This window comes from Rhagoletis pomonella, unplaced genomic scaffold, assembly GCF_013731165.1.
Source record: "Rhagoletis pomonella isolate Grant_MI unplaced genomic scaffold, Rhpom_1.0 Rhpom_scaffold_00006, whole genome shotgun sequence".
Classification (NCBI taxonomy): domain Eukaryota; kingdom Metazoa; phylum Arthropoda; class Insecta; order Diptera; family Tephritidae; genus Rhagoletis; species Rhagoletis pomonella.
Genome location: NW_023458560.1, coordinates 31,114,671 through 31,126,446, shown reverse-complemented (window position 1 = coordinate 31,126,446; position 11,776 = coordinate 31,114,671). Strand labels below are relative to the sequence as shown.

Sequence of the window (11,776 nt, the reverse complement as noted above, 5' to 3'; positions counted from 1 at the left end):
TTTGTATGACTTGGTGTTCGAATTTCAAAGTAAAATAAAAGGTAAAAATTCCAAAACTTCTTATTCATGTACACAAGGGTGTAAAATTAAATAAAAATACTTTGGGGCTGTTTTATACGCACAAACCTTTCAATTTATTCTATTTGACCTACGTGACGTATTTATATGTATTTGAAGTTTTATTACTGTAGAAAATATTTTGCGAATGTGAAAAAATTGAAATTTGTGCAATTGGCACTGGCGCACCAAATTTTGTGGCAGAGTTTTTGTGAGCTGGATCTTATAGGATTTTTCCGTAGATTAAGAATATGGCTTTCAGATGCTTCAATTGGCTCTAATTTTCGTGATATTTGGGATCAAAAGTATAAAAAACGCTATTTTAAATTTTTTTTTTTGAATTCAGTAGTAAAATAACGATGCAATGAGGAAATATCTGAACACCATAAAAAGAAAGTTTAAATGTTTGCCTATTATTCTAATAGATAAAAAACTTGGTTTCGCAAACATTAGTCACAAACACAATTGTTTTCTTAATAACGAATTTGGCGAATGCAATTTGAAATATCCTGATATTATAACCGACACCAGAAAAAAGAGGTGGTTACCAATTCGTCGGAATATTTTCTTTTTTTTTTCTTTTCATGTTTGTTATCGCATAACGTTGGATCACGGCAACCGATTTCTATAGTTATTTTTTTGAAGGAAAGGTGGTTCCTGAGAGGTGGTTCTATACCAATTTGGTTTAGATGCGATCATTGGATCATGAAGAAATTAACGGTACTGTAAAATTTTTATATGAGAATTGAAGTCGGTTTCGTTTTTTCATTACAAACTACTTGTCTGCTGAAGGTGTCATTTATTCATCTTCGAATGAGTATTTGTCCAACTGGTATGAAATTTCAACAGACTTACATTTCTCCAGAAAAAATAGCATAATTAGAGGGGTAGTGGGTTTTTTCTAGTGAAGGTAACCGGTTATTAGTGTGCGAGATCGAAGAGCAAAATTTTAAAACTGGTACACCAACGTTAAAGTCTGCTGAGTTAGTCAGTGCCAATGGATGTCTCTTAGTCACATTAGACAGTAGATGTGAGATGGATGTTCTTTACCAGAAATTTCCTTTTTAGATAAATATTTATCTCCTAATTTCACAAAATAAGGTATCGTTTTGCGTTCGATGGTCTTCAGCAGGAAAGAAGATATACTTATGGACTTAAACGACTTTAGATTGGTATATGTAGGCAAGGTAGCATGCCTACTTTGAGAGTGTTATCAATACTTTTACCTTTGTTCATTTCTGAGGTACACAGTTATGTCGAATAGCTTCTTTGTAGATTTATTTGATCGAACAAGTTGATTAATCGAAGTCTGATTAATTAATTAATCAAAGAATAATCATCTTTGAGTAATCAAACTGATTAACTTCGCGATTAATTACCCTTTAATTAACAAGAATCTAATTAATTTTATTAATCAGAAACCTGAATAATTGCTGCTATACTTTGTTTTTTTTTATAGAAACAACTTTATACACATACATACATATATGTATATTTTTCATTTCAATGAGCAACAGACATAGTAAGCTGCTCTTTTGGCATTATATTTTTGTTAATAAGGTAAAATATTATACTATATTATAAAAAAGTTAATTTCCTTGAAAACATATTCGAAAAAGTGAGCAAATTTCCCAGATATCAATTATTTTTTTATGAGTAAACAGTAATTACTCAGGATCTGATTAATTAGAATCTGATTAATCATGTTTTTGATTAATTAGGATTATGATTAATTAAAAAATTATTTAATCGATTAATGCACATCCCTAGCAAAAACAATAATACTCGTAGCTATGCTTTATATTTTCAGAAAAGTTAAAATATTTGGCGAAATTGCAAGAAACCGTCCCTAATCGGGTTGGATCGTACACGGCCGTTTCGGACCGTCCTTCACTGATTTTTCTTCGTACGTGATCGTGCATGTTTCCGACTATGTGTTGTACACTCGTGCCGGGCCGGGCCGGAAAAAGTAGGCCCGCGCCCATCGCTGCTACTTTTCTGAACGGTGCAGCTTAGTAGTTTTTGTGTCGCGAAGTGAATCTTTCATAGACGACTAGCCTCTGAGTAATAAAATTCGATATATAAATTTGTATCTGTGTATGGCTTGGCAAAGTTATAGCCGATTCAGTTAAATACAATGGGGAGCAGAAATTAGTAGGTACCTACATAGTGATTTATACTAAATAATTTCCAGATTTTTAAAGTTAATTTTATTTGTTATTTTTTCATAAAAATATGTTTCATGCTTTAAGCAAAACCATTAAAAAAATTTAAAAATTTTGATTAAAATTTTGAGCTTTTAATCTGATTTTTAAGATTTTTTTTGAATATGCAGTTTTGTAGCTCATTAAATTGTCCCAAAACTGTAACGATGTAACCCTCAAGTGGGTCTGAAAAAGTCGTGTACCGGCCTCCAACAAGTTTTTAAATGGTCCCTTGCTAGTCCCAAAATTAGCCGAAATTAGTTAAGAAATATCCCTGAACGGGGCGCGAACTGAACCGAATCAAGTGCCGAAGTAGTTCTGAACTAGGCTCAAATGGTTCAGTACTAGTTCCGAAATGCTCCTGAAATGGTAGCAAACTACTACTGAAATTACCTGCCATTAGCCCGGAAATGGTCCTGAATAGTTTCCGAAAAGGTCACGATATCATTCCGAACTAGCCCCGAAAAAGTCCTGAAATAGCCTTGAACAGGCTCCGAAACGCTCGAACACTTCATGAAACTAGTCTCGAAACGATCTCGAGCAAGCCTTGAAACGGTGCCGAAATGGTCCCTTATTAGTTCCAAAATGATCTCGAGCTAATCCCAAAATGGTACTGAACTAACCTCGAAACTGTCCAGAAGTAGTACCAAAATTGTCCAGAAATATATGGGTTAAACCAGAAGCAGTTACAAATTCTCTGCTGGGTTAACTCAAATTTTACCCATGCCGAGATAAAATTAACGTACGCTATTATTCATTTTACTATTGGAATCGTAAATTAGCTTAGTTTCAAAACTACAAACACTGAGTTCAACTATAGGCGAAAAAACTATTGAGAACGGAAAGCACACTCTGCGTTATCATATACCGACACACTCATACATTAAATTTACTTACGAGCATATGCACTTTCTCGAACTAAACGCGACCGTATTCCACTAAACGCATTTCGCATAGAAGCAAACAAACATCTCTCCATTTACACCAGCCAAGGAACCTCTGATAGAGCCACACTACCTCCGCCCCCCTTACTTTGTTTCATCTATCATATGCTGTGTAATGTAATTTGTTGGCGTCGCGTTAAGTGCATATCAGCTGCGTACAATTAAGACATGCTTACACTAAAGTGCCAGCACACCAACTAATGCTAGTCATCGCACAGAGAAAGGGTGTCAGCGAAATGAAGTGCAGCGGGAAAGTGTGTTAGGTGTGTGTGTGTGTCACTGTTTATTGTATGTAGACTGGATGTGCGAAACATTTACGCTGTTACAATTCGGCTGTCACTTTGCGTTGGATCAGAGCAAAGAACCGAAACGAAAAAAAAAAAAACCGAAGCAGACAAAAAAATATTCAGTGAACCAGCATCAACGCCGTTTAAAAGCACTTTTAGCCACGTTTTCTAAACTGCTGCACTTACGACAGTTTTACATCGACATTTTGTCGTCGTTGGAATTTTTTGGTGATTGCGCAAATTTTAGAATTTTGTTGTTTTTTATGTTCACCTCCTTTTGATTTCAGCATCCTTTTGCTCCATTTCGCTTTTCTTCGTGAATTTGCCTCAACACTTTTTTGCATCGTCTCTGCTGATGTGATATGGTGTCAGTGTGCTGTTTGAGATAAAGTGTTGCATGCAATGTCTAATGGCATGGCGACAGCAAAGGGTAGTCGGGGTAGTTGAAGCAAGCATCTAATACGAGTATCTTTGACTGGAAAATTCTTGCAGTATTTTTTTGGGCGCTAAAGCGCTGATATGCGTAACTTTACGCATAAAAAAACTTTTCCTCAGAGACTTTCTTCCTTGGAAATATCTACGCCATGGTTACATACATAAATATGTATGTGCTTGTATCAGGGCCGGATCTACGGGGGGTGGGGGGTAGAAATAGGGGGCCATTTAAGCACATTATTCAGGTCCGCCTGCAATTGTTCCCTATCTTCTGGAGCACCAACGATCTTAAATAACCTAACATCATCTGCGTACATTAAGCAATTCGAACACTTCAAACAAATAGTCCTGAAAAAGTCACGAAATGAATTGGAACCAGTCTTAAATGGTCCAGGAGTAGTCCTAAAATAGTGTTGACATAGTTGTAAACTAGTGAAAAAATGGTTCTGAAATAGCTTCGAAATGGTTCTGAAGTAGTACTGAACAGGATCAGAAATCATCTGGAACTAGTCCCCAAATGGCTATCAAATAGCTCTCAAATCGGCCTGAAATAGTACTGAACAGATCCAGAAAGGCTCCTGAAATGATCCCGAACTATTCCCGAAATAGTCTTAAACAGGCCCAAAATGGCCGAAACGGTCTTGAAACTTCTTCAGAAATGATCTCGAATAAGTCTTGAAACAATTCCGAAGTAGTTCCTTATTAGTCCTAAATGATTTTGAGCTAGTCGCAAAATGGCCCTAAATTAGTACTAAACTAGTCTCGAAATGGTCCTAAACTATTAGCAAAATGATCCCGAACTGTCCCGAAAATCGTCTAGAACAGGTCCCAAAATGGTTCTCAAATAGTCGTGAACTATTTGTATGTACAATGAAACTTTATTAAAATTAAATTAAACTTTTATCAAATTAAATGAAACATTCTTAAAAGGAAGGAATCTGAACAAGGTTTCATTTAATTTGAAAAAGGTTTCGCTTGCCCTGAAAAAGGTTTAATTTAATTTGAAATTGGTTTCGCTTGACCTGAAAAAGGTTACGCTCGGTTTGAAAATTGTGTCATTTAATTTGAAAAAGGTTTCATTTAAACTGAAAATGCTATAATTGCACATCGACAGCCTAAGCCCGACTGTTCGACTAGCTTGATAAGCTTATTACGACTACTACATATTTACCGTACTGCCTTCTTTACTACTTTGACCGCTCGTATATTATTTGATACTTATAGAACCGAAATTTACTTCATTTTGCTATGACATGGAAAAATCGGGACTAGTTCACGAACGCATATAAGGGTCGAGGAGTACTCCAAAATTAACCGAAATGCAATAAAAAAAAATGTGGTCCAATTAACATTGCGATGTACTAGAACAGGACCACATTTACCAGCTCGGCATTACATCTGAGTAGCCCAAAACTACTCCAAAGGAATAACTCCATGGAGTACCTACCTCTTGGCAACATAGTCTAATAAACATTGTGTAGGGATTAAGATCGTTAAACACGAGAAATGATCGGGTAACAATAAGCTGCTGTAGACACACTAGTTGTCCCATTACTGCATTACAGAGGAGCACTTTGTAAACACTCCAATATGGCACAAATTGACCAACGATTTTTGAAGGTTTTAGATGCACACACGTTTTAGTTGCTTTGTATGTGTTAGTGTACGGATTTATATGTATGCAGAACCAAGAAAATTTAAAAAAGGAAACTCTTGAAGCTGGTTGTGACACCGTACATGGAAGCACTAATCGTAATAACTATATGGACATATGTACATATGTAGGTACTTGGACAAAATATATGTTATTACATGTAACATGGCAAGGAGTATAGGAGGATGTACGTACCAGTATATACTTAGTATGTGGAGACACCCTGAGTGCATTCTGTGTACGGATACTTGAATTCAATTGCAAGTTGTAAACTTCAGGTTTTTAGATACTTACTCGTACATATACACCTCATTTAAAATTTTCTTCTCCTTTAGTATAATGGTAATGCAGTTTAAAATGTAATACTAAAAGAAAATTTAAGCGATGATGGCTGGTAACGTCAATGAAGTTACTCTTACAAGTTCAAGCAGTAGGTATTACATATTTACTTAGTAATGATTTACCTAATGGAAAGGAGAAATTTATGGCATGCACCGAACATAACAGTTATTGATGAAAACTGTCATGGAAAAATTCACTATGAAGGAAATGTTCTACAACAAAGTGATACAAATAATTCGAAAATATTTTACAAGAGAGTTGCCACCTGTCCAAAAAGTTAAAATTCAAATCAAATATTTGTATATGGGTTTCAAATGAGAATCATTTAAGAAAGTTCTATTTCTGAAATATTTTCGAAAAGGGCTGCCACCTGTTTAGCAATTTAAAATCAATTCATTTAACAAGCTAAATGAAATATTTTTAAATATATGTAAATGCGGGTAGCAATCGAAAGTTTTAATAATCTTTATTTTGAAAATATTTTTGAAGGAGTTGCCATTTGTTAAGTAATTATATTCCATTTCATCGACAAGTTAAACGATATATTTTTATATGGGTGCCAAACGTGAGATGTTTAAGTAAGCTCTATTTATAAAGTATTTTTGAAGAGGGTTGACAGCAGTTTTAAAAGTTCCAGTTAAAATTAAACAGAGGAAAATAGAACAAGCTAAAGTGGGCATCCAGCGGAATAAGTTAAAGAATGCCTTTTTTACCATCCAGTTAAGTAAGAGCATAAAAATGATCAGAGAAGTGGAGTAAATTACTTTTTTTGAAAATCTCATACCTTCTAGGATAGAAATAAGGATGCAAAATATTATTTGCCTTACCGTTTATTTAGAGGACTAAGTTCTGAAAAAAACGGTAACCTTTTTAAGAGGTGTTTTTGTTAGAATAATTTGAGATTGCTGAACACTAATTTGGTATTCTTTAATTTTTCCAGAAAACGCTTTTCCAGATTGTTATTGGCGAAAACTTTGCTATATGTTAGAATACCTGATACTGGCTTCTTTCATACACATATATGTATTACCTCTTAAGCTTATTACCCTTACAGATATTGCTCTCCGGGCAATTAAACTTTCAAGAGGACACTAAGCAAATGGCGTGTCACGCATTCTCATAATAAAACTGAATACTTTATGTGTCTGCATTTTCCTGCGCATTGAAATGAATAACAAAAAGATGGCCTACATTAGGGCGCCTATTGTAGAAGCGAGTATCTACAATGGACCATAGCAGAAAGTGACCTCCAAAGCTTGTAGCAATTTGCATGTGAAATCCGCTAGAAATTACTTTCATTTCAAATGTATACACATACATTCATCTATATATGGGGAATTCCAGCTCAATTCGTACACAATTTCAATTTTTGCATCTCCGATTTTTTCGCATAATTTTTCATGTTATGGTACCCATTAAGAGAGGCCGCACTGCTTTTTTTTAATTTTTGGTGCAGCCGTTTTTGAAATATTGCAAAAAAAAATTAAATGCCAATAACTTTGCGAAAAATGTGCCGATTTGTAATAACTACTTTTGAAATGAGGAGGAAATGTCTTTAGAACATGATAGATATAAATATAGACGCAATGAAAAACATAACACTGAATAATGAGATAAGTTATGCCATGTTATGTTATCCTATGTTATGTTCTGCTACGTTATGTTATGATATGTTATGTTATTTTATGTTATAATATTTTATGTTTCGTTATCTCATGCTATGGTATATTACGTCATGTTTTGTTATGTTATGGTTAGTTATTTTATGTTTTGTTATGTTATATTATGTTTTTTTTTTAGATTATATTATGTTATGTTACGTTAGGTCTTGCAATGATGTGTTGTTCAACGCATCTCACCTCAACTAACCTCTCATCAGCTTTTCTCATTTCAACTCTACTAACCTCACATCAACTTCTCTCAGAGTTTTTAAACTTAAACTTAAACTCTTTTGTCGTCTGAGTGGATTTTTTCCAAAAAATCCTTTAAGAAACTATTTTTATTCATAAAAAAAAAATCATTTTTAGACGTATTTTCAAACCGGTTTAGCTCACGTAAATCTTACCATTTTTCTGAAATATTTTGGTAGAAGTCTTAAAATATACTAGGTTTAGTAATCCCGCCGGAAATACCGCAACTTTTTTTGGTGATGCAGACTAATGTACAGTAGTCGAAAAAATTATAGCCGCTCCAAATTTTGACAATTTTCATATTAGTTTTGTTGTTATTTAATTTTTTTTAGTTTTTTATAGTTCATTCTTTGACAACACCCGTATAAATACAAGTTTAAAGGCAGTGTCACACGATTGGGTATTTGCAAAAATTTGGTGCAAATCGTATCCCAAATATTTTTCTTCATACCAATCACGAAAATTAATTTGTTGAAATTTTTCAATAGAACATCGCTATATTGTTCCAATCTTTTGACTACAAAAAAAATGTTCCTTTTTTATTTTGTACCAATAGCCCAATATAAAAATGTACCAATCTGTACAAATGTACCAATCGAGTGCCACTGCCTTAACAAGTTATGCAATAAAAAAAAAAATCAACAAATTTTTGTAAAAATTTCGAGTTTTGTAATTAGATTCTGTATGCAGTTTTGTAGCCTATTGAATAGAGTAAAAGTTTCAATTAGCTAAAAACTACGATTGAGTTTTTAGAATTTTTAAAAAAGCTCGAAATTTGGACGAAAGTTTGTTAATTTTTTTTTTAATATTGCACAAATATGGAAACTTGGATTTACACGGGTTTTGTTAAAGAATAATCTAAAAATTATGAAAAATTAAAAACGCAAAAAATATATGGTGTCCGAATTGGGCTGGAACGCCCCATATAAAAGTTTATTCGCAAGTAAGTACTATCAAAAATTTGTGGCGTGTGAAGCTACTGATAGCACAGCTAAACAAGCACACTTAACAGACATTGCAAAAGCCTGAGTATTTTTTTCTGCATAAGTAAACAATGTAACACAAAAGCCAATGCGACAGCTATGTACTACGTGTAAACGCATCTAATGCATGGCAAATTATTATTTCAACAATTTTACACGTAGTTTCTATTAAAATTTAATCCGCCAGCTAAGCAGCAGAGCAAGCTGCTAGTAAGAAGCAACAAAAAAAAAAACGACATTGCGTATACGCCTTGTTGGCTGCTGCGCTTTAACAGTAATAGCTGGCTCGGAAATTGCTGCCACTGCCTAGGGATGTGGTAATTATGAATGCCTGCTTGGGTCGCCGCATGCGTGAGTGTGTGTGTGTGTGACAGAGGGATGGAACATGGCGTGCTGAAGGAAATGCGTGCCGTAGCTAAAAAATCTCAGGTTACAGCTTAAGTGCTTACACGGCGTAGGCTTTATGCGGCTCAATCGGTATAAGTATGCTGGAAGTTGGTAAAACACGTTTATAAAAATCTTTGCCGCCAACGCGCAGCAGAAGAGAGGCGAAAGCATATTAAGTCGGAAATGGAAAATTTTAAATCTAAATAAATAAATTTGTTTGTATGCCTCGGCACGCTTAAGGGTAAGCGGCTGCTGCTGCTGCGGCTGCCTACTTGATGACTACCTGCGGTGGTGGTAAGCATTTTTGACACACTCTTTACGCGCGGCATTGAAATAATCTATTTAGTTTGGGAAATCGCGTAGGGGAGGCCACTGAACTAAAGTGCAGCATAGAGAAGGGGTTTCGTACAGGCGAAGGCCGAGTTTTGAACTTTCGACTCGCTTGTGGCGGGCGAGCGCCTGTTGCTATTAATATTTGCACTGCTGGTTTTGTTGTGCGCGCTTTATGAAATTTAATTACGCACGTAAGCACACACACACACACACCCACATAAATAGCGGTAAAGCAAAGCAAAGCCAGGTGAAGCAAATTAAACAAACTGCCATTTTGAACGGCAGCTAAGCCAACCACGCCTGCTTTGCGGCAGCAAAGGCGGATATGCACAAGTAGGCGGTAATGAAATTCGTTATAATTTAAATGGATGCGTCGGAAATGTTGCTTATAACATACGTACATACATACATATATACCGTAAAATAGCGCACATAGTCATGGCCACGCACTACGCTCTATTTATATATATAAATATTAGTAAATATTAACTCGTGCATCCTGAAATGTGCGATTTTTCATTTTGAATGCTTGTCACATGAATTTCGACGCATCGTCGCATGGCTTAAATGTTGCGTGCATGGAAAATTTTCGCATTTGAATTAACGTTAATTTCCATTAGGCGCACCACACCACACAAGCTTCATCCATCCAGCCTATTCATTTTCCTGCGTAAATTTTTATATGTATTGGGGCTATGTTCTTATTTCATATTTATGTATCGTTAGTTAGTACACAGCACGTCGGTTTCACATAAAATTTGCACATAAATTTGCTGCGCTAGAATTTTAAATGAATATTTGTCAAAGTAATTTGTGTCGGCTGCACGTGCGCCTAGCTGTAGCGTACAGTTTGGTATTAATTAGTTGGTTTATTTTTTGTTGTTGTATTAGTTGTGCACCACGTTTGGTGTAGTGCTTGGCGCGCGTCGTCCTCTCATGGGATATTTACTTACCGTTATTTTTAGTCTCGCTACTGGTGGCGATTCCAGTGATTCGAGTATTGCTGTGGCACTGTTGTAATTACCCACAAGCAGGCAATATTGTGCGACGCCACTCCATAATTCGACTGTTTTACTGCGATCGCGTATGCCGATGCACTGCAAGAAAATTATGAAAAACTTATTAGAGTGCTGCGAACTTATATACATATTTTGAGTATTAGTGTCACACTTTGTTTTCAGAACTTTTAGAAAAATTTTAGGTAAGCAGTTTTACAGCCCACAAAATTTTTGTATAATAAGGTGAAATTTTGAAGTTGCTAAAAATCGCATTGATTTTTTACAATTTATTTTTATCCGTTCTTCCATACACTGAGAAAAAAATCTACCAAAAATTGGTTAATATTACCAAATTCAAACTTGAAAAGGAATCAGTGTGATTTTTGGTTAATATTAACAATGCTTTGGTTGCTGTTTTCAACAATGATTTGGTAATATTAACCACACTTTTGTTTACATTAACCAAACTTTTTGATGTCGATTTTTTCGTTTGAATACGTTTATGTTCTGCACTTCACAGGTGATTTTCCATAATTCAGAGATACAAAATAAACATTTTTATTATCATTTTAACAAGTTGCCTCTTACGATATTTGAAACCGCATCTTCTGAATGATTAGCAAATAACAACAAGCATCTCTGCACACTCAGCTACAGCCGCTTTATAAATCTGCCTTCAAATGTTCAACCTGAATAAATTTTTTTCGTCCTTTGATTTGGTTCTGCACTGCACAGAGGCTTTTTCGTAATTAAGAGAAACCAAAAACAAAAAAAAAAATATAAATTATGTTTCGCGCTAACGGCTTCGTACTGCTGGTGGCCAACAAATAACAGCAAGCACCTCTGCACGTTAAGCCACTGCCATACATACGTATTTGTTCTCAAATGTTCAACTTGAATCAAATTTCTTACAGTCGGCTTATTAACCATGAAAAAATCAAACCATAACTTGGTTGTGCTTTTGGCTCAGTGTATAAAAAAATATTCGAGCATGTGTAAAGTAGAAAAGTAAAATTAAGATATTCATTGTTTTGGAGTACCTTGGTAGAAGGTAATACGTGTCCGGCATTTAAGCATGGGATTATCTTAATCCGAGTACCCAGGTAAAGGATTACTTACATAACAAGGGTGTAAGATAATGATAGATTAAGGTTTAAGTACTAGTTAGGTTGTGCTTGTATAAGTACAAAATGTACGTATAAACGCGAAGGATATTTATTTTTATTTCCTGTTTGTTTTTTT

The 11,776-nt window shown here is 34.9% G+C and overlaps 1 protein-coding gene across 1 annotated transcript in view; it reads right to left on the bottom strand.

The window, feature by feature from the left end:
* Window positions 1-11,776, bottom strand: part of LOC118741864 (ras-GEF domain-containing family member 1C-like) — a 170,846-nt gene that overhangs the window by 13,319 nt on the left and 145,751 nt on the right. Inside the window, exon 7 of the mRNA XM_036473839.1 lies at window positions 10,490-10,633. Coding sequence (XP_036329732.1) covers window positions 10,490-10,633 — 144 coding nt within the window. The remainder of the gene's footprint in view (window positions 1-10,489; window positions 10,634-11,776) is intronic.